The sequence below is a fragment of the Gobio gobio genome (assembly GCF_949357685.1).
Source record: "Gobio gobio genome assembly, chromosome: 2".
In the NCBI taxonomy this organism is placed as follows: domain Eukaryota; kingdom Metazoa; phylum Chordata; class Actinopteri; order Cypriniformes; family Gobionidae; genus Gobio; species Gobio gobio.
In genome coordinates, this window is record NC_137098.1 from 59,544,498 (window position 1) to 59,568,253 (window position 23,756).

Sequence of the window (23,756 nt, forward strand, 5' to 3'; positions counted from 1 at the left end):
CACACACACACACACACACACACACACACACACACACACACACACACACACACACACACACACACACACACACACACACACACACACACACACACACACACACATATAGATGACCATAAAATACAACCTATTTTAATGACCTGAAATAAAATAAAACACAATCATTTTATTTTATTTTACCATTTTCATGTAGTTTCATTTTCAATATTTATCATTTTCATTTAGTTTTCACAAATAAAATTAATAAAAATTGTGTACATTATCAACAGACAGACTTTTTTTTGGAAAATACAGTTATTCTCTATTTTTTTACAGTCTATAATTATTCTGCATGAAAGACAGTTTAATGTAATTTATATATTTATTGACTTCTTATATTTGTTTTTTACTTTATGTGAAATGGTTTCCTACCTTCCTAAACTGAATATCCTGACCTAAAGTATGTAATATAATGCTATTTTTGTAATGTCTGTATAATATTTTCTGTTGTTTAAATGCAAAACGTAGGCTAATTATTTTCAGGGAGTGAGGGGCGCTACTGCTTTAAGGATCCATCCGCACATGCTGTAAAAGCTCCTACATCCTGGTACTTTCACCGTTGTCAAGGCACCGACAGAAAGAAAGGTCCAACGGGAAGAGGCTGCAGTGTCCTGAGACTTGAGCTTAAAGAAAGTTTCGTGTCACCACCAGGTAAAACAAACGCATGCTTCGCGCTCGGTGTTGTCTTGTCGCGGAGTGCGTTCACTAAACACACGACAGTCCACGCCACGCGCCGTTAGACAGACAGACAGACCGGAGCTCGTGATGGCAGATAGGGAAGACAACATTGTCTCTGCCATACACTGGAAATAGGGACAGCGTGCTTAGTAAAACCACTCCGTTGTTTATAGGACGCCTTTTATATTGACTTTTTAAAAAAGATTTACATTTTTGAACAAATAATACGTAAATAAACGCCAGAGTAGGGTAGAGAGAGACTCACAACAAAAAATCATCAGCCTGTGATTGTGAGACAAGATTTAAAGTGACAGCAACATTTTTGTCCCCTCTTTAAGCTTTGTTTGAGTTACTACACATTTGATTAATATTAGCATGTTTATATTCTTTCACTTCAGTTCGTTTTTGTAAATGGCTCTTTTCTTCAGCAATGCATAGCAGTTGTAATCATATTAGCCTATACAAACAGCTTAAAGGGTTAGTTCACCCAAAAATGTAAAAAAAATCCTGTCATCATTTACTCACCCTCATGTCGTTCCAAGCCCCTAAGACTTCGTTCATCTTCAGAACACAAATGAAGATCTTTATGATGAAATCAGAGATTTCTGTCTGTCCATTGACAGCTAAGCAACTACCACTTTGGCGCTTCAAAAAGTTCATAAAGAGATCGTAAAACTAATCCAAATGAATTGAGTGGTTTAGTCCAAATTTTCTGAATAGACTCGTTCGCTATTCAGAATATACGTTATGAATAACGTATCACGTTTGAGCTTCGGCGAGAACCAATGAGGTTCATTCTCTGTTACGCATCACGTTTGAGCTTCGGCGAGAACCAATGAGGTTCATTCTCCTGTTACGCATCACGTTTGAGCTTCAGCGAGAACCGATGAGGTTCATTCTCCTGTTACGCATCTCGTTTGAGCTTCAGCGAGAACCAATGAGGTTCATTCTCCTGTTACGCATCTCGTTTGAGCTTCAGCGAGAACCAATGAGGTTCATTCTCCTGTTACGCATCTCGTTTTGAGCTTCAGCGAGAACCAATGAGGTTCATTCTCCTGTTACGCATCTCGTTTTGAGCTTCAGCGAGAACCAATGAGGTTCATTCTCCTGTTACGCATCACGTTTGAGCTTCAGCGAGAACCGATGAGGTTCATTCTCCTGTTACGCATCTCGTTTTGAGCTTCGGCGAGAACCAATGAGGTTCATTCTCCTGATACGCATCACGTTTGAGCTTCAGCGAGAGCCAATGAGGTTCATTCTCCTGTTACGCATCACGCTTGAGCTTCGCCGAGAACCAATGAGGTTCATTCTCCTGTTACGAATCACGTTTGAGCTTCGCCGAGAACCAATGAGGTTCATTCTCCTGTTACGCATCACGTTTTGAGCTTCGGCGAGAACCAATGAGGTTCATTCTCCTGTTACGCATCACGTTTGAGCTTCAGCGAGAACCAATGAGGTTCATTCTCCTGTTACGCATCACGTTTGAGCTTCGCCGAGAACCAATGAGGTTCATTCTCCTGATACGCATCACGTTTGAGCTTCGCCGAGAACCAATGAGGTTAATTCTCCTGTTACGCATCACGTTTGAGCTTCAGCGAGAACCAATGAGGTTCATTCTCCTGTTACGCATCACGTTTGAGCTTCGGCAAGAGCCAATGAGGTTCATTCTCCTGTTACGCATCACGTTTGAGCTTCGGCAAGAGCCAATGAGGTTCATTCTCCTGTTACGCATCACGTTTGAGCTTCACCGAGAACCAATGAGGTTCATTCTCCTGTTACGCATCACGTTTGAGCTTCACCGAGAACCAATGAGGTTCATTCTCCTGTTACGCATCACGTTTGAGCTTCGGCGAGAACCAATGAGGTTCATTCTCCTGTTACGCATCACGCTTGAGCTTCGCCGAGAACCAATGAGGTTCATTCTCCTGTTACGTATCACGTTTGAGCTTCGGCAAGAACCAATGAGGTTCATTCTCCTGTTACGCATCACGTTTGAGCTTCGGCGAGAACCAATGAGATTCATTCTCCTGTTACGCATCACGTTTGAGCTTCGGCGAGAACCAATGAGGTTCATTCTCCTGTTACGCATCACGTTTGAGCTTCGGCGAGAACCAATGAGGTTCATTCTCCTGTTACGCATCACGTTTGAGCTTCGGCAAGAACCAAGTCTAAATTAAATCTGTTCATTATATTAAAGGGTTAGTTCACCCAAAAATGAAAATTCTGTCATTAATTACTCACCCTTATGTCGTTCGAGACCCGTAAGACCTCCGTTCATATTCGGAACACAAATGAAGATATTTTTGTTGAAAGCTGATGCTGAGAAAGGCTTCAGACAGGCCTCCATTGGCATTCAGTACACTTACACTCCCAAGACGGATAAAAGGCACTCAGAACATCGTTACAAAGTCCATCTCACCACAGTGACTCTACAATAATCTTACGATGCGACGACAATAGTTTTTGTGCGCAAAACAAAATCAAAATAACACCTTTATCCAGCTTGTTATTGCCTTCCGTGTGTGCCTCCACGACGCATGCGCGAGAATATGACGTAGCGCCGGGGTTCGAGAATCCATGAAATGCGCAATCTAACCCCATTTTGAGCACTACGCCGAGACCTAAAGCACGATCAATGTAGAATCCAACAGCTGAGATACGCGCGTCTTCCTCTGATTGTAAACAAATCGCTTCTGGGTCATCTGTCCGAACGCCGGATCTGCGTCATATTCTCGCGCATGCGTCGTGGAGGCACACATGGAAGGCAGTAACAAGTTGGAAAAAGGTGTTATTTTGATTTTGTAACGATGTTCTGAGTGCCTTTTATCCGTCTTGGGAGTATAAGTGTACTGAATGCCAATGGAGGCCTATATGAAGCCTTTCTCAGCCATCAGCTTTCAACAAAAATATCTTCATTTGTGTTCCGAATATGAACGGAGGTCTTACGGGTCTCGAACGACGTGAGGGTGAGTAATTAATGACAGAATTTTCATTTTTGGGTGAACCCTTACCCTTTAAGTGGTTGAGTCTTCTTAGAACATTTGGACTAAACCACTCAATTGATATGGATAAGTTTTATGATCTCTTCATGAACATTTTGAAACATCAAAGTGGTAGTTGAGTAGCTGTCAATGGAGGGACAGAAATCTCTCAAATTTCATTAAAAAGATCTTAATTTGTGTGCTGAAGATGAACGAAAGTTAAGGGTTTGTAATGACATGAGGGTGAATAATTAAGGACAGAATTTTTCATTTTGGGTGAACTAACCCTTTTATAAAAATGAAAATTGGGCATTGTTTACTCACGCTCGTTTTGTTCCAAACTTTTATGATTTTCTCTCTTCCGTGAAAACATTCTTTGCAGAATGTGCAGACTGGTCTTTTCAATTCAGTGAACCTAAATACTATCAATCTCCTAAAATGCACCATAACAGTAGTCCAGAAGTCTTTTGAATCTACCAGGAGCAAACCGAAACCAGTCATAGTTCTCAAGTCTCAAATTTTCTGTTTGTAAACTCAAGATTATTGCCGTTCAATGTCATTGTTTCTCACGTGTATCACAGATTGGAAATTTGAAATCTTGCCATTATTTGTTTCCCATAAAGGGATTAATCTGCGATACCTGGAGGCTGGTTGGAATAAATAGTCTCCATATAAAGGTAAGCTTCCTGAAATAAACTAGGAGTAGTTTTGTCAGTAGCTGCTGCTTCACAAAATGTCATGCAATGGTGCACTTGCAATGTGCAAATCATATGCTGATGCATGTAATATATTCTCAACCACTCAGAATAAAGCAGGTAAATTACTTGGGAGCTCCATTTGTGACACTGATATTTAAATGTTTTCATATTTGCATATGTTTATAAAAAGAAACTTGCAAGCAGTGCTCAAATATGTTTCCTCTTAAAGAGACATTAACATAAAAATGCTGCAATATAAAATCCCAAAGTTGGCTAGAAAAGCACAAAGTACCAAGATGGAGGTAAAGAAAGTGACCATTAAATGTGGATTTCTTGACAAAAAAATGTTTCCTAAAATGTTTCTTTTTTTTTTTTTGCAGCATAGATCTAAATTGAATTGCTTTTAATATCAATGCTTGCAGCTTAAGGCCGTGCTTAATATTCCTTATAAATTCGTATCAGGATTGCAGACACACACACAGCATGTGGGGCACATTCCCCCGGGGCCCCCAGACGTCCCCTTCCCCCCACATACGAGTATTATTTCTTGTACATGTACTACTTTAGGTTGCACTTGAAAACTACCATTATGTACTGCATATATTGCTGCTCTTATGATAAATTGCTTGAAAGGTTCCTCATTTGTAGATCACATTGGATAAAAGTTTCTGCTAATTGACTAAATGTCAACTAAGTCCCAACCTGAGTTTCATGCCTGTGGAAGACTACAGAGACCCCTGAACCCATTCTTTCTACACGATCACATATATGTATAAAATATATATATAAAATCACAATTGAGGATTTTGTCACAACCCCCAAAAAAGTACACTGTAGAGCCTCATCCTCCTGTACACAGGGGCCCTTTTACATCCACTATTTTTTAACCCTGCTCATATCACCTGGAATACTTCATATCAAATTTTAATGTGAACTACAAAAGTCAAATTCATCTTTTGAATTATTTAGGTAGTTTGGGTTATTTGGGGTCTATGTAGTTCCTACACAGTTTGAAAGTTATATATGGCATGTTATATATGGCATGTGTATTTGCCATGGGTGGTTGCTATAGCAATGGTATGTGGTGGCTAGAGTTCTGGGTTGTGGGTTTTGCTAAAATGTTTTAAAGGGGTCATGAACTGCATTGTTATATTGTATTATGTAAACACAAACTTTTATTCTGGATGCAATTAATTGGGATTAATCGTTTAACAGCCATATTTATAATGTCTCATGGGTTGCACTTATAATGTTAGCATGATTTTACATAAAAAATTGTCATAATTTAAAAATAAAAGGCATTTTTCCTAGACGCTCTGCTTGAAGGTGCATGTCTGCTGTGAGACTAAAGTGTAAATGCCCACTGCTGTGATTGGCTAACATTTGCATATGAAATAGCTAAGCATTACTTGTGGAACTTTCTTTACTACTACTGCTCTCAAGGTTAACTAATCGTAAAGTGTTAATGGCTTTATATTTAGATAGTGGCATGAAAGGTTGCAGTGATGAGCATTGTAGCCGATCACAGAGATGTTGAGCGCATGAATGCAGCGATCTCATCGTTTCAACTCGATTTCGGCACTCTAACGAAATGCTTTTATCATACCTAACAGTGCAAACACAATGATTGATTCAAATTAAATTGTTTTTTTGTTTCCCCTACAGATCACCTACTCATTGTTTTTTCAGAAAAATTGACAGAAGCACTGCATTCAAAGTCCATCTATAGACAAAGACCTTGAGAGACTTAAATGAAAGATGTAACCCCACAGAAATCCTGTTTAGAGCAGGCTTTGCCTTACCTAAGAAGACGTAATCCAGCAGATGATGAAATCAACAGTATGATGATGATGTTGTAACCAATCAGCAGCCATGTCCAGCAAGACTTTCTCTAAACGTCGCTATCAGCCAGTAGCAGAATTTGATGATGTCACTCTCGCCCGCAAAAGGGAGTATTGGAGGAGCAAGAAAAGAGAGCAGAGGGCAAGAAAGTCATCTACCAAAAAAAAGATCGGAAATGAAAATCGGGGGTTGTGCTTGTCCATTGTTAGTGATGAACCCTCCTTGCAGATTCACAAAGTCAACAGTGATCCCTCTCTACATAATCATGACATTTCATGCAAACAGGAAGATACTGATGCTCCAAGAAACTTGAAATCTGAGTATAATGTTACTATGATGCCATGTCAAAAAGAGAAATGGTTTCAAAAGACTAAGCTCAAAATTGTCTTGCCTAAATTGCCAGAAATGAGCACAAATACCCTGAAGGTTGTAATGGGCAATACAAAACTAAAGTCCTCAGTTACAGGGTCCTCAAACACGGATACATTGGATGCGGAGTTGCATCCAAACAGCAGTCATGCTCATATAACTAAAACAGGTATGTTATCCCGAAATGGCAAACAATTAGCAACATCTCCGCAAAGCCATGTATCCAAGGTTTTACCAGTGCACAACAATCAAAATAAGCCACAGAACTGTCTCAAACCCTTGACCTCTGCAGAATGTAAGGTTCGTAAAGAGCAGAGTTTCATTCCCTGTCGTATCGCTAAGAGAAGAACATGTGCCTTTGCTTCAAAGCACAACACCAGAGTGGCTATGACTGAAGAAGAGATGGCTGCTAAGCGTAGAGAGAACTGGCGCATCAAAAAGCGAGAACAGAGAGCAAAGCTTGCGGCTAAGCTGGCACGGTACCGAGAAGGGAGTCTCGGACAAGGACGATCTTCCTGTATCGCTTCATCTGATAACAGTAAGGCCTTGAGAGGAATCAACCTCAACTCAGGGAATTCCAAATGCAGTTCTCGGACAACACTACATGTTCAGGACACAAAACCAAACCATACATCCTCATCCAGTACTACCCAAATTCCCAAAAAATCCAAAGTGCCGCAATTTGCACATACTCAAAAGAGACGTTGTCAAAAGCCAACAAGAAACTCTTTCCTTGGTGCTTCCAAAGTCGAGTCTCCCGAGGATCGGCACGCCAGACAGAAGGAGTACTGGCGAATTAAAAAGCGTGAGCAGAGAGCTGTGAAAGCACGATTGAAGGAACAAGGCACACTTAAGCATCATGGGAGACGCTACCACAACAGTTCCATTCAGACGTGTGGGAGTCAAGTGAGCAGAGCAGGTGCGTTTACAAGTTCTTCAGACACAATTGGTGGCTTTATCAAAGAAGATGGCACAATGACGTTCTCCACTTCATTGGACTCTTCTCTATCTGCAAGTCACGACTTTTCCAATGTGAAATGCATCGATAAGGTAGGACTCCAGGTTCAAGTGAGTTTGCCACTTGAATATTCAGATGCTCAACCGGTCACAAAGCTAGTTTTCACTCCATGCAACATTTCCAAGGCTCACCAAAACTCTCTGGTAAAGTCTAACTTAGACAGAGTTGAAGTTAAGACAGAGAGAGTTAGTCGGGCTGCCTGTCTGCTTAGGTCAAAGGTTTCAGTGTTAAAGCAGAGACAGCAAAACAAGAAGTCAAACGAAAGGGACAGTTTTACTTCATCAATTACCAAAACAGTTTGTGACTCCTCAACCAGTGCCCGAACCCCTAAAAAAGAACCGATCAATCTTCCTATACATGCTGTATTTTCCATCCCAGAAATTACTCCCTGCATCAGTGTTGAAGATGGCAAACCTTCACCCTGTCCATCCTCAGAGTCACACTTTGAACCTCCAGCAGCTGCGAACCATAATGCCACCACTCTTCAGGCTGTGGCCTCCATGAAAAAGCTTCTGGAGGAATCAGTTTGCTCACCGGAAGACAAAAAGATGACTAAAGATGACCTTCTTAAATCTGAAAATGCAGAGCCAAATTTTACTTTACAACAAAACGTCTTCTCAGAGAATACAAGCCTTAAAAATATAAAATTGAGTCCTCAAGCATTACTTTCTGAGGACACTAGCCATAAAAACTATCATAACTTCTGCCAAGGGGCTGCAGATGGAAGTCCTGCCCTTTCTCCAGTGGCTGTGCAACCTGAGAAGTGGCTGTGCAGAAACACTGAGAAGTTCAGTGATGATGGAGCAGATCCCAAGCAGTCCTGCCCTTCACAGGCCTCGCAAAAGCAGCAGCTTGGTGAGAGCGATGAGCTTCAACGAAAGAGAGAGTATTGGAGGTTAATGAAGAGACAGCAGCGGGCCAGAAATGCCAACAGAAATGCAGCTAAAGATGTAGTTCTTCGCAATCCGGCTCCACAGGTGAGTTGCATTTATATTTGCTTAGCATCGGGTCTGGGTCAAGTGAGATATATAATGCTATATATATATATATATATATATATGGGGGACAAATAATTTGATAATTTAAATAATAAATTAATTTAAAACGGTTCTCCCAGTAATTCTTACATATGTGACTTTTAATAACAGTCAGTCCTTTTGGCATTAACTACACTGCTGAAAATATTAAGGGAACACTTGAATCACACATTGGATCGCAATGAATGAAATAATTAATTGAATGAAATATTCTATTTGAAAAACTTTGTATACATTCTATAATTGGAGAACAAAATGATGTGACAACAGTCAAAAGAAACCAAAATCATCAACACACTGAGGGCTGGATTCAAAATCCGGCTGATCCAACTTGCATTAAGTTCATCACAGCAACGCATAATGTACACTCACCTAAAGGATTATTAGGAACACCACACTAATACTGTGTTTGACCCCCTTTCGCCTTCAGAACTGCCTTAATTCTACGTGGCATTGATTCAACAAGGTACTGAAAGCATTCTTTAGAAATGTTGGCCCATATTGATAGGATGGCATCTTGCAGTTGATGGAGATTTGTGGGATGCACATCCAGGGCACGAAGCTCCCGTTCCACCACATCCCAAAGATGCTCTATTGGGTTGAGATCTGGTGACTGTGGGGGCCATTTTAGTACAGTGAACTCATTGTCATGTTCAAGAAACCAATTTGAAATGATTCCAGCTTTGTGACATGCTGCATTATCCTGCTGGAAGTAGCCATCAAAGGATGGGGACATGGTGGTCATAAAGGGATGGACATGGTCAGAAACAATGCTCAGGTAGGCCGTGGCATTTAAACGATGCCCAATTGGCACTAAGGGGCCTAAAGTGTGCTAAGAAAACATCCCCCACACCATTACACCACCACCACCACCAGCCTGCACAGTGGTAACAAGGCATGATGGATCTATGATCTCATTCGGTTTACGCCAAATTCTGACTCTACCATCTGTATGTCTCAACAGAAATCGAGACTCATCAGACCAGGCAACATTTTTCGAGTCTTCAACTGTCCAATTTTGGTGAGCTCGTGCAAATTGTAGCCTCTTTTTCCTATTTGTAGTGGAGATGAGTGGTACCCGGTGGGGTCTTCTGCTGTTGTAGCCCATCCGCCTCAAGGTTTTGCGTGTTGTGGCTTCACAAATGCTTTGCTGCATACCTCGGTTGTAACGAGTGGTTATTTCAGTCAAAGTTGCTCTTCTATCAGCTTGAATCAGTCGGCCCATTCTCCTCTGACCTCTAGCATCAACAAGGCTTTTTCGCCCACAGGACTGCCGCATACTGGATGTTTTTCCCTTTTCACACCATTCTTTGTAAACCCTAGAAATTGTTGTGCGTGAAAATCCCAGTAACTGAGCAGATTGTGAAATACTCAGGGTGGCCCGTCTGGCACCAACTACCATGCCACGCTCAAAATTGCTTAAATCACCTTTCTTTCCCATTCAGACATTCAGTTTGGAGTTCAGGAGATTGTCTTGACCAGGACTACACCCCTAAATGCATTGAAGCAACTGCCATGTGATTGGTTGATTAGATAATTGCATTAATGAGAAATTGAACAGGTGTTCCTAATAATCATTTAGGTGAGTGTAAGGCCCTGTCCCAAATGGCACCCTAACAGTCTTCCTCTGAGTTTGCACTTTCATGACGTAATGCCACTTTGACTGCTGGGAAGAAGTCCGCTGCGTAGCTCGCACCAGTGTGGGCTCGGCAGAAGTGCGCATCGAGGGCGCATATCGACCTCAAAGGGGGCACTCGCGAGCAGCCTTCTGAGACCTAAAATGACAAATGGGACACCCTGCGGTCTCGTGGACTTAACGGACACGTGCACGCAGCGGCCATTGTAAGTCCACAAGACCGAAAGTGCACATGAAGTGTGCCATTTGGGACAGGGCCTAAGTCAGTAGTGTGTATAGCCCCCACGTGCCAGTATGCACTCACGACAACATTTCAAAGCAGATACTAGTCCTGATGCTAGATTGTTGCCCTTCTACGTCCCTGTTCAGCTCTCCTTGTGTAATGGCCTGTCTCCCGGCATCTCCTCCATGCTCTTGAAACTGTGCTGGGAGACACACCAAACCTCCTTGTGACATCACGTATGGATGCTCCATCCTGGAGGAGCAGGATTGCCTGTGCAACCTGATTTGGTTGCAGGTACTGCCTCATGCTACAGTGACAAGGACCCTAACAAAACAAAAGACAAATCATTCAGGAAGAATAAGGAGAGAACAATTGTCTATGGCCACCACCTGCAAAACTATTCTCTTTTTGGGGGTTTTCTTGCTGTTGCCTCTCCAGTGCACCTGTTGTCACTTTCATTTGCACCAAAGCAAGTGAAACTGATTCACAATCACTTATGCTTCCTAACTGGACAAATTGATAACCCTGAAGTTTAATTGAATTGGTGTTATAATGTGATGATTAAGTGTTCCTTTCATTTTGTTTGAGCAGTGTACAGGTATATATTAAACAAAAATACTAAACAACAAAAAACAGTGGTAACATTTCATTCACTTTATAAAATACCATTGACAAACTGCAAAATTAATATATCTTTAAATATATGTTGTCACATGAACAACTAGTCAGTAACTACACTGATTTAACGGCCCTGTTTACACCTGGTATTAAGATGTAGACGAGGGAGACACACATATACTCGTCCATAGACGTGTCTGCTCTGACAGCCGCAAGATCATGCTGAATGCCGTGAATGTGTGTTAGAAATCAGGAATAGTGAGAGAACATTGTGCTTGGTACATTATTCGTACCAAAAAAAGTTTTAGACCCTATTTACACCTGTATTTAGCACCATCTTGTGATCTGATTGACCAAAATGCATCTTAATACAAGGTGTAAACAGGCCCTTACCATTAGTTGAAAGCTGTATTTGTTTGATTCACTAACAAGAACTGACTGTTTAGAATAATTTCTGTAATCAAACTACACTGCTTTCACAAACTCCCCAGAAAAAAACACCCAGCACACCTCTACTGCTAGCCATGTCCCAGGACACTTCCACATACAGACTGATCGCCATTCAGAAGAAAACAAGAAGGTGCACCAAACCTGCAGGTCCACAGACACAGTCTACAGATAAATCAAGAACTAACAGAAGCCAGATAGTGGCAACGGCCAATCCACAAGATGATCCACAGGAGGTTATACATAGAAGACGCATGCAATGGAGGATCAAGAAACAGGAGCAGAGAGCTAGAAAGGCAGCAAATGAGAAACAGCTACGGCAGCTGACGCTCCCTCCACAAGGCCAGGCTTCGGTAATTATTTCTTCTACCTTTTATAGATTTTATTTATATACAGTACCATTCAAAAGATTGCTGTCAGTACGATTAAAAAAAAATTATACTTTTATTCAGCAAGGATGCATTAAATAGATCAAATGTTTCAGTAAAGACATTTATAATGTTACCAAATGATGCTGAAAATTCAGCTTTGACATCAGAAATCAATTGCTTTTTAAAATATATTCAAATAGAAAACAGTAATTTTAAATTATAAAAAAAATTCATAATATTACTATTTTACTCTACTTTTGATCAAATTGCAGGTTATAAGAACATAAGAAAAATCTTTCAAAAACAATAGAAATCTTACGGATTCCAAACTTTTGAACGGTAGTCTAATTGCAGATAGAGAAAGGGTTGCAAATAAAAACACAATCATTTCAAAACCGCAGTAACATCCCCCTCATTTACAGATTGTTCTAAAAGCACAAAACAGACGAAAGTGCAGCACTGCTGTGGGTTTGAGTGGGACTGCGATGCCCACGCACTCATCCCACTGATCATGCGTTTGTTTGCTTTTGTGACAGATCTGTTGAACTAGTTTGGGGTTTGCACAGCGCTGTGCAAACTGATCTGCTCTTCCCTATCAGGGGCTCATCACTTACTCATCCCATGTTGTTTCAAACCTGCATGATTTCCTTTCTTCTACTTAACACAAAAATATATGTTAAGTCAACATTGGACTCCAATGACTTTAATTGTATGAACAAAACATTTTTCAAACTGTCTTTTGTGGTCCAAAGAAAGAAAGTCATGCCGGTTTGGAATTACATGAGTGTGAGTTTACACTGACATCCAACCACCACAGTATACCAAACCCTGTAATAATAACACTGCATGCTTTATGTCCCCTGGGGGCCCCAGCTATATCTCAGCAACATGATTTCACAGACACATGGGGGTTGGCTCTTTTGAATTGGAGTAGTGTTCACAGGGCCCCATGTGGGGCCCCAGCCATACCTCAGCACCAGAATATCACAGAAACATTTTGGAGGCCTGTTTTGACTTGGGGCCGTGTACAGAGGCCATGTGTGAGGCCCCAGTTCCTCCAGGTGCATATGTGCTCTGGTTTTACTGGAAAACATAGGAAGGATTTTCAGGACAACATGGTGGTGACGAGTTTTGTAATTGATTAGGAGTCAAATAATAATGTTTTTTTTTTTTTTTCAAAATACATGTAAAAGATATGAACATGGACCTCAGTATTGTATGCTGATTTAGATTACTTGTATGTTAGATAAAGATGGGGACATACCAGAGCTTTTCTACCAAGTAACTTGACCTGAGTATTTGCAAGGAAGGAGGCCCTTTTTAACATTTTTTTGGGCCTCCTTATGCACTGTTCCTTCTTCTCCTTGTGCAATTTAAGGGTTAAATTGAACAATTACTGTAGGTTAAAGAAAAGTGTCTTAAACGCTGTGGCAGAAATAGCTAGACTTCTAGACTATGTAGCAGTTTAACTTAACCTCACACAAGGCACCAGTTATATACGGGTTCTCACACATGACATCAAATATGTTTTGGCTATCAAATATGACTGTCAGATGACTTTTTCCTTCTCTTATTACGGTGCACCAGCCAGGAATGTTACCTTGACAGTAAATATTATTTATTAACTAGCATCAGCTATATAATGTCTTGTGTAAATTAGAAAATCAAATACTGATAATGTACAACAATGCCAAGGTCTGTAGAAAGAGGTTTGGTTTAGTGATATTTTGTATGATGGTGGTGAAGTGTTCCACTGGTTGTTCTGGGTAACAATACAGTGAGGAAAGATGCTGGAATCAGTTTGAACAGAATTGAACGTGATGCTCTGTTGGATGCTGATCTCCTAGACCTAGAGCATCAAACGGGTCCATTGATATTACACAGCGCCTGAAAATAGGCTAACTTTCATCAACATAACCAACGTGACAACCTGCTTGCACAGAGAGCGCTGGGAACTATTTTCAGGCGCTGTGTAATATCATTGCGCCGCTGCACCCATGGTACGGCTCAAAGTTCCGGATAGAATAGTTCCTAACCATATCGGTCTAGAAAAGGGCAAATTTTCATTTTCCGTCGGTCTTAGTACATGATGTAACTATACACATCACAACATGTAAATAGGAAAATGTTGGCGTTATTTTGTCACTTATTGAGCAGTAGGCTAGCTGGAGCCATTTACCTCCAGTCTTTGTGCTAAGCTAGGCTAGCGGTGGGTGCGTCAGACAGAGTTATGGCACGCACAGAGATGAGAATGGGATGTATGGACTTATCTAACTCTGGGGGATACGGTGAATAAGCTTAAGTCCCAAAAAGTCGCCGTGTTCCTTTAAGGTCCTTTCACACTGGACGCGATTTAAAAAAATAATTTGAATAATAATTTTGAAATAATTTGCGCTATGTTTTATTTTTTTGATCAGCTGTTTGTGTAATGAGTGCTTCCACACCGAACGCGACTGTGCTTAGGTGGAAAAACAATGTTTATTTTTTTTCTCTAGCGGCGACAGAAAAGAAAAAGCTTCAACCAATCACATAAAAGGAAACAAAGGTGACGAAATGTCCAGTTGATGTCACTAGCCATTCAATCAACATTAACCTTTGCCAGGTATCGCATTTCTCACGAGATTACAGCTGTAGTTGTAGTTACAGCTGTACAGATGCAGCTGTGTTTGCCCACTGTAGACCTACAGATAACCTTTGGAGTCAAAACTTTTTTTTCTAAACCTTGTGTTCACTACTATGGAAAGTGAATGGGTTTCCGTCAGTACGTCTTTGGCACTTAAATGTTTACATTGTTATTCAACTGAAAACAGCTTCTCCGGAACGATTGGTTCCCTGAAGTGTGTGGTTTGTCTCGTCAGAAGCGGTAATACTGTCTTCTTTTTGGTCTTTTAAATAAAATGAAAAGCTCGTCTTCACTGGATGATGAAGTGTCCATGTTTTCTCAGCTGTCCCGGCAAATGTTTTGGAATGCTGGAGCTTTGAAACGTACCAGACTTCGCAAATTCATGTCGCGGCTGATGTGAATGGTTTTAACTATTCGCACATAAATTAGCTTTTTCGTTACGCATCCAGTGTAAAAGGGCCTTTAGGGTGAACAATTAATCGGTGCAAGTTAATACACAGAAAGAAAATCGTTTGTCGCGGTAATCTTTAATCAAAATATGAAAACTAACTTCTGGTCTGGAATGGCGTTCCTCTTTCGATGATGTCAGTTTGACGGCTTGGGTTTGAATATCCTTAACCACTCCCCTCCAACCGTTAGTATGCTGTGAGCGAGAGATGGAGAGGAGGAGCGCTGAAGTAAAACCCTGCCCCCTATTCAATATTCCATTTCACTTGGAAATGCATCACAGCACTGAAGAAAACGCAATTGCTGCTTCCGGTTCACCGGGACTTTAAGAGGTATCTGGCAGTTGTCCTAGCATCCTTATCTGATAGTGTTGGACATTTTGTTTGTGCTAGTCCACAAAGATCCAATCAAAATGTAGCAAACTTTTCTTCACTGTTGCATTCAGAGAGGGGCCCATCATAAAACTGGGGCCCTGGAATGTGCTGTTCATCTTGCATTTACATATTAAACTACCCAAGGAGCATGTTTAAGATTAGTTGTTGCCATTCGCTGACTACAGTTGATGTTTTGAAATTAAGTCAATGTACATTATCCTTTTTTTTAATTTTTTTTTTTATCTTCCTAGGGTCAGAAAACCACCCGTTTCTGCTCAGCCGTTGTTCAGAGGTGAGTAAATAGTCATTATGTTCAATGTAATGCACTACTGTTTAAAAGGTTGAGGTCAGTAAGATGATATATATATATTAATTATTTATTTATTTATTTATTTGTTGGTTTTGAATGAGATCTTATGCTCACCAAGAATACATTTAACTGATAAAAAAAAAGAAGTAAAAACAGTAATATTTTGAAATATTACAATTTAAAATGACTGTTTTCTATTTTAATCAGTAATTCTTTTGATGCAAAGCTGAATTTTCAGCATCATCACTGCAGTCTTCAGTGTCACATGATCCTAATATGCCGATTTGCTGCTTAAGAAACCTTTCTTATCAATGTTGAAAACGATTGTGCTGTTTAATATTTTTGTGGGAACGGTGAAACTGGTCATGTCTTTACTGTGATTAATTGAATTGCATCCTTGCTGAATAAAAGTATAAATTTCTTTAAAAAAAAACACACACAAAAAAAACAAACGTACTGACTATAAACTTTTGAATGGTCATGTATGTCATATTTGAGTATCAAAATTAATGTTGGTTTCTTTTCCAAACAGCAAAAAATCAGAAGACCAACTAGGCTACTTAACCAAGTCATGTCAAAATGCAATCAAAGGTTTATTAATTTTCTAAGACACACTATTACAGTTTGCCAAACAGTTTAAATGATTATCTGGTAACTGATATTACTATTTCTTTCATCACATTTTAAGAGGAGTCACCAAATTATGCAACGGAAGGACCTTTATCACAGGCCGAGTGGAGAAACCTCTACCTCATGGACCCTGATCCTGTCAACCTGTTGTTGGTGTGTATGGTTTGTGGAGAGCAGCTGTACTCCCTCAGTGTGGAAGGGGTGAAGGCTCACATTGAGGAAGTGCACCCTAACACACAATCATTCGGAGACCTTGAACGTCAAGGCATTCTAGATGCCTGGGATAAACAGGTGGCCGTCCGCGAGCGCTTCATCACCCACCAGCTTCAACAGTGAGGCAGAGCTCCTACGGGTAACAGGGAAATCCTACATTCAGTCCGGATTGGAAAATAAGAAATCATTCATTGCCTGGTTAAAACTGAAGCTAAATTCAAGACACTTTGAGTGAACTGACAGATGACAGTCAAGATTAAACACATTTCACTCACTCATTCATTCTTTCTTTCATTCATTCTTTCATTCTGCTGCATTAACTGCCTTTATGAACCAGAACTGAGTCAAGGAATGGCTGATTTATTTATTATTATGGGTATTGCTTTTGTTTAACACATACCAGTAGTAGGCCTACAATAAATATTAGGGCATTGGCACTGGGTATTGACACAAATTTTACAAATCGATTCAATATAGATTATTTTAGATATATATCAGGTACAATACATGGCAAATTTTTTCAAGGGAAAACAAATCTCTGAACTAGTGCTGTGAACTTTGGGAGTCAGTTGGTTCTAAGTTAGCCTACTATAATATTTAAGGTAAAAATGTATTGATTTCTATACAAACACTTAAATTACACCCAATGATTTTTTATAATAATAAAGTTATAATATTAACTTTACAATTACATAATCATTTTTCTACTCCAATTCGTTTTTTGAAATATAAACATTTAAATGATGGCTGTCATAACTTGCCAGATTTATTCAAACATGCATTCAAATAATATTGAAAAACATTATAATTAATATGGTGCATATTTAGCAAAATGCTTCTCTCTAGAGTTATTTTTTCTAGCTCTCTAACGAGTTTATGGACACTGGATATGGTTTTTCTGAGGTAAATTGGACTTCACATGACATTGTTTACGAGCTGGTTTACTGACGTCTTTCCGTGGTTGAAACACTGATTGAGCGATTTCATGTGACATGACACGGATTTCGGTAAGTTGTCCTGTATCTTTTGACACACTTTCAGATGCTCATTCATGTTTATTTCGCGCTGTAACTGGTATTAAGGTGGAAGAGATGATCAGTTCATGTGCGCTCAGCGCTGCTGCTTCTCTTGAGCTGAGCAATCTCACGCCACAGCGCCAAAATTATGTTTTTGAATTTCGTAATAAAATGGACCTAATTTGAAATCTGAGACTTTGTTTCATATCAACAGTAACAGCACAGATTATTGTGATTTATTGGATGGGAGGCGCGCTACAATGTTCGATTCATTCATCAACTGAAAACAGGATGACTAATCGATTATTGGGATTTAAGAATCGATATTGGTTCGTAAAAATGAGAATCGATTAAGTATTTAAACTTTTTTTTTTTTACCCAGCCCTACTAAATATATACTATATTTATAATTTGTTCAACTGAAACCTTACACATAGCCTATGTGTGTAAAGATTCTGTTGTCTTACAAATTTTAAGTACCAGTTTTGTTATAGTCCTATGTAGTAGATTAATATCTTTCTTATTTATAGGACAATATTGAAATGTTGATTTAACCATTTTCTTGCTGATGTGCTACTGTGCCTCATTAAATGCACTTTTAAATTCTGGTAATATTCAGAACCAGGACCTGTAAATGAGGTAACAAAATAAGGAAATTCTTACATGCACAAACAACTGGAATATATAAGATTTTCTTTTTGACCATGTGCTTTCAGTATCTGTGCAGATTGTGCACAAAAATTTAGTAATTTTCTTTTCGTGATAAACTGTTACACTGCATAATGTATATATTATTTTGACATCTTTATTTTATACTTCTTTCATTTAACCATTTTGACTTTCCATAATGTTTTTTTTTCCCCCCTGATAGGGTATTGATTATTCTCCCTCATGACAGTTTATAAAATGTGCAATCAAATGTCATTTATGTTGGACAAATATCTACTACAATTTGAAATGAGTTCCTTGTAATAAATTACTAGATAATAACCTGCTAAATTATCTGTGGTGTTAATGCTATACACACAGACCACAGGTTTGAAAAAAGCACAATGATAAGTTTGTTAGTCTTTACAATCTAAGCCAAGGACAGGTACAATTTTTAGTAAAATCTACTTCCCTCTTCAGTACACATCTGTTGTACCTAATAAATCCTTTTGCACCTTTTGTTTGCTTTTCTGTATTTTAAAATGCGCTAATTAGCTTAGCATGCCTTTCTATGCACCTTTTTTATGACAAATATTGCAGTGATTTCTTAGAAGTTTGGCTAAAAATATAGGTCTTCTTCTTTAGAATAGAAAAAACTCAAATAGTTCTGACACGAATACTTAACTTAATGAGCCCTAAAAACAGAAAAATATTTTATTACACACTGTGTGCAGAATTATTAGGCACGTTGATTTTCTGATCATATTTTTTTTCCAGGCACATTTGACCAATTCCAAACCACAGTAATTTAATAACTACTATTCATTTATATTCATTATTCATTATACTATAATTTATAAGTGATATATAATTGTTCACGAAGGCTGGAAATGAAAATCACCTTATATTCAGGTGTGCAGAATTATTAGGCATGTTTTCTTGTACAGATAAAATGAGCCAAAAAAGAGATTTAACTCTGACTGAAAAGTCTAAAATTATTAAATGCCCATGAGAAGGATGCAATACTAATGCAATACTAGACATTGCAGTTAAGGCATGACCATTGGACAGTGAAATGCTCATTGGGTCAGCAGGATCAGACAAAAACAGGTGGTGAGGAAAAGACACCTGTTAACTGCAAAAGAATTAAGAATTAAGGTGAAGAATTAAGGGTAAAACCATCAGGAACTCTTTAGTCTCCAGCGCCACCACTTAAGTTAGCTAAAGAATCCTAAAAAATGACCCCCACTAAATAAGAATCACAAGCTGAAGTGTTGCGAATACAGAGGCTAGATTTTATAGGCTTTATAGACAGATAGGTTGAGAATGACTCTTGAAGGACCAGCACCACTTCCTCTAGTATCGGGAGTTCATTTTAGTCCATCCTGAAGTCCGTTTTGCAGAGATGGACTAAAAATTAACTCCCAAAACGTACTGCCAGAATCTGGAAGATTAATTCTTCGAACAGTGGTGCAAGAGGATGTGGTGCTGGTCCTTCAAGAGTCACTCTCAGCCCATCTGTCCATAAAGCCTATAAAAAACGTGGGGGTAATTTTTTAGGATTCTTTACCTAACTGAAGTCTCTGAGATCCTGACACCTTGCACTTCTGGAGACTCCAGGTTAAGGTTACAGTTCTGTAAAATGGTGGCGCTGGAGACTAAAGGGTTCCTGATGGTTTCACACTTAATTCTTCACCTTAATTCTTAATTCTTTTGCAGTTAACATGTCTTTTCTTCATCACCTGTTTTTGTCTGACCCTGCTGACCCAATGAGCATTTCACTGTCCAATGGTCATGCCTTAACCGCAATGTCTGGTATTGCATTCGTATAGTATCCTTCTCATGGGCATTTCATACATTTTGACTTTTCAGTCTGAGTTAAATCTCTTTTTGGCTCATTTTATCTGTAAAAGAAAACGTGCCTAATAATTCTGCACACCTGAATATAAGGTGTTTTTCATTTCCAGCCTTCATGAACAAGTATATATCACTTATACATTATTAAATACTAAATGAATAGTAGTTATTAGGATTACTGTGGTTTGGAATTGGTCAAATGTGCCTGGAAAAAAAAAATATGATCAGAAAATAAATATGCTTAATAATTCTGCACACAATGTATATAAAAAAATGCACAAAATCAAATAATTCAATAAATGTATATTTTATTGCACTGCCAGATCAGTTTATGACATATTTACACTTACACATGATAAAGCAACTTTGCATAATGTAGACAGATCTCAATTAAAAAATAGTGTGGAACTGATTAAACATCAGTCAGTATCTGGGAATTAAATTAAACGACCTTCATCATTTTAGATTCACTCTAGTAGATCTCAACTGAGGTCTTCATAAAATGCATGGCATTGTGAAGCCGTTCTCACTGGTTCACTCTTTGTGAGCGTTGTGGTTCCTCTTCAATAATTGGATCTATTTCAACCTCCTGCTCGGGGGTTTGCTGAGCATCCGACGAGGTTTGCAGTTCTCCAGGTCCAGATTCCAAACGGAACACAGTGGGGATCTGGCCCAATATGGGGCAGGTCTCCTGTAGACCCGAAATCCACTGAGACAGAGTGGCTTGGTCACCCTGACCCGACATACACATGGCGTAAACCGCCCCCTCTTCCACTGCAGGATCAAATGAACAGAAATCATTTTATATAAATCACTGATACGCAAATCACTTCATTCAAGCCAAGTTGACAATGCAATATGAGTCTCACCGTCGTCCACAGAGAAACTCTGATCATCACCCATGTCTCTTTCCAGGTCGAGTTCCACTAGCTGAGGATAGAAGAGGCTCTGCTCCGGACCAATCATCTCAGGGTCAAAGTCTTCCTCAACCTACAAGACAATCAGATGCCAAAACATAATCGAGAATGTAAATTCAATCTTAATTTTATTATGTATTGTATTCTTTTATTTATGTATTAAATGTATTATGGCCATATTATGCCAAAGTCTTTGAGCTCAACTAGAATAGGTTTTCATGCTTGGATGTTCAAATAACGTACAGTGAGGAAAATAAGTATTTGAACACCCTGCTATTTTGCAAGTTCTCCCACTTAGAAATCATGGAGGGGTCTGAAATTGTCATTGTAGGTGCATGTCCACTGTGAGAGACATAATCTAAAAAAAAAAAATCCAGAAATCACAATGTATGATTTTTTACCTTTTTATTTGTATGATACAGCTGCAAATAAGTATTTGAACACCTGTCTATCAGCTAGAATTCTGACCCTCAAAGACCTGTTAGTCTGCTTTTAAAATGTCCACCTCCACTCCATTTATTATCCTAAATTAGATGCACCTGTTTGAGGTTGTTAGCTGCATAAAGACACCTGTCCACCCCATACAATCAGTAAGAATCCAACTACTAACATGGCCAAGACCATAGAGCTGTCCAAAGACACTAGAGACAAAATTGTACACCTCCACAAGGCTGGAAAGGGCTACGGGGAGCTTGGTGAAAAAAGGTCCACTGTTGGAGCAATCATTAGAAAATGGAAGAAGCTAAACATGACTGTCAATCTCCCTCGGACTGGGGCTCCATGCAAGATCTCACCTCGTGGGGTCTCAATGATCCTAAGAAAGGTGAGAAATCAGCCCAGAACTACACGGGAGGAGCTGGTCAATGACCTGAAAAGCGCTGGGACCACCGTTTCCAAGGTTACTGTTGGTAATACACTAAGACTTCATGGTTTGAAATCATGCATGGCACGGAAGGTTCCCCTGCTTAAACCAGCACATAGATAGATAGAGTCATGGGAGAAAGTCATGTGGTCAGATGAGACCAAAATATAACTTTTTGGTCATAATTCCACTAAACGTGTTTGGAGGAAGAAGAATGATGAGTACCATCCCAAGAACACCGTCCCTACTGTGAAGCATGGGGGTGGTAGCATCATGCTTTAGGGGTGTTTTTCTGCACATGGGACAGGGCGACTGCACTGTATTAAGCAGAGGATGACCGGAGCCATGTATTGCGAGATTTTGGGGAACAACCTCCTTCCCTCAGTTAGAGCATTGAAGATGGGTCGAGGCTGGGTCTTCCGACATGACAATGACCCGAAGCACACAGCCAGGATAACCAAGGAGTGGCTCTGTAAGAAGCATATCAAGGTTCTGGCGTGGCCTAGCCAGTCTCCAGACCTAAACCCAATAGAGAATCTTTGGAGGGAGCTCAAACTCTGTGTTTCTCAGCGACAGGCCAGAAACCTGACTGATCTAGAGAAGATCTGTGTGGAGGACTGGGCCAAAATCCCTTCTGCAGTGTGTGCAAACCTGGTGAAAAACTACAGGAAACGTTTGACCTCTGTAATTGCAAACAAAGGCTACTGTACCAAATATTAACATTGATTTTCTCAGGTTTTCAAATACTTATTTGCAGCTGTATCATATAAATAAATAGTTAAAAATCATACATTTTGATTTCTGGATTTTTTTTTTTAGATTATGTCTCTCACAGTGGACATGCACCTACGATGACAATTTCAGACCCCTCCATGATTTATAAGTGGGAGAACTTGCAAAATAGCAGGGTGTTTAAATACTTATTTTCCTCACTGTATATATAAAATAATAAATGATCATTATAAAATAATAATTTTAACATATTTTACGTTGTTGCGGGACCTCTTTTCCCAGTCTGTCAGTAATGTTCTGTTTAGTTCCTTCTCTATGAAGCCCCTCCTTCTGAAAAGTGCAATTTACTCGGATTGGTTGGCTGGACCAGTGTGTGTTGTGATTGGTCAACCGCTTTGAGCGAGTTCAACACACCGCTAACGCAACTTAACCAGGCCTCGTACACTTTACTTTGAGTAGGAGTACTCTGAATATGCTAACTTTTGAAAACGGGTTTTTGAAAGTGCATGTTTTTAAAAATCCCACTATGGTCCCATCATGTGCCCCGTGGGCAAACATACATGGGGCCCATGTGGAGCCAATGGACAAATTTATCTGGGCCCCATGCAGGGCACAAGTGACACATGGAAATGTTCACTGTGTTGTAACTTTGCAGAGCTTTTCATGCTCAAACGGTAACATAATAGCATAATAGGTCCTCTTTAAGCAAGTTCTTTAAATGGCATCTTTAGCTCAATTATGGTACCTTTTCTTCAGGCGGTATAGGGTCTGCCCTAAGTAGGAAATAATGAACACAAGTCTTCCTGAGCCAGAGAGGAAATGGGCCTTCCACATACACAGGTCTGCAGGGATTGTGTTTGGCCAGAAGAGAGCGCTGGTCTGGACTTTGAATACCTGATAACAAGCAAGATACAATGGGCTTATTTCACCAAACAGTATTCAAAAATCCCTTTTAATGCCAATTTCCATTTAAAAATCCGATATCCAGTCACTTGTATTACACTTTGTATTCCAAAATGGAAATGTTTCTCATAAAAGCATTACATTTGGTTCTTAGCAAAGTGATAGTTACTTCTAGAATACTTCAGGTTAAATACAAGTTTGACAGCATACAGTTATTATATTCTCAGGTACAGATGGCATGACAGATTATTATCTAAATAAAGCTGA

The 23,756-nt window shown here is 39.5% G+C and overlaps 2 protein-coding genes across 3 annotated transcripts in view; one reads left to right on the top strand and one right to left on the bottom strand.

The window, feature by feature from the left end:
• The first annotated feature begins 594 nt into the window (after window positions 1-594).
• Window positions 595-18,560, top strand: LOC307143661 (uncharacterized protein). Its single transcript, XM_079845394.1, has 7 exons — window positions 595-690; window positions 4,322-4,375; window positions 6,062-8,602; window positions 11,631-11,939; window positions 15,653-15,693; window positions 16,244-16,302; window positions 16,400-18,560. Exons 3-7 carry the CDS (start codon window positions 6,269-6,271, stop codon window positions 16,675-16,677), a joined length of 3,021 nt encoding a protein of 1,006 aa, XP_079701520.1. The 5' UTR covers window positions 595-690; window positions 4,322-4,375; window positions 6,062-6,268; the 3' UTR covers window positions 16,678-18,560.
• Window positions 18,561-20,362: 1,802 nt separating this feature from the next.
• ecsit (ECSIT signaling integrator) overlaps window positions 20,363-23,756 on the bottom strand; it is a 13,095-nt gene continuing 9,701 nt past the window's right edge. For both annotated transcript variants that reach the window (XM_079810524.1, XM_079810523.1), the window contains 3 exons: window positions 23,332-23,480; window positions 20,945-21,065; window positions 20,363-20,849 (listed from right to left, as the gene is read on the bottom strand). In XM_079810524.1, the coding sequence (XP_079666650.1) occupies window positions 20,602-20,849; window positions 20,945-21,065; window positions 23,332-23,480 (518 nt within the window). In that variant the 3' untranslated portion in view covers window positions 20,363-20,601. The remainder of the gene's footprint in view (window positions 20,850-20,944; window positions 21,066-23,331; window positions 23,481-23,756) is intronic.

Excerpts from the sequence above, each read along its gene's own strand:
- LOC307143661 (XM_079845394.1), top strand. The coding sequence starts at position 6,269 with ATGTCCAGCAAGACTTTCTCTAAACGTCGCTATCAGCCAGTAGCAGAA. Across the intron at positions 8,603-11,630 it reads TTCGCAATCCGGCTCCACAG|AAAAAAACACCCAGCACACC; the intron begins GTGAGTTGCATT and ends CAAACTCCCCAG. Across the intron at positions 11,940-15,652 it reads CTCCACAAGGCCAGGCTTCG|GGTCAGAAAACCACCCGTTT; the intron begins GTAATTATTTCT and ends TTATCTTCCTAG.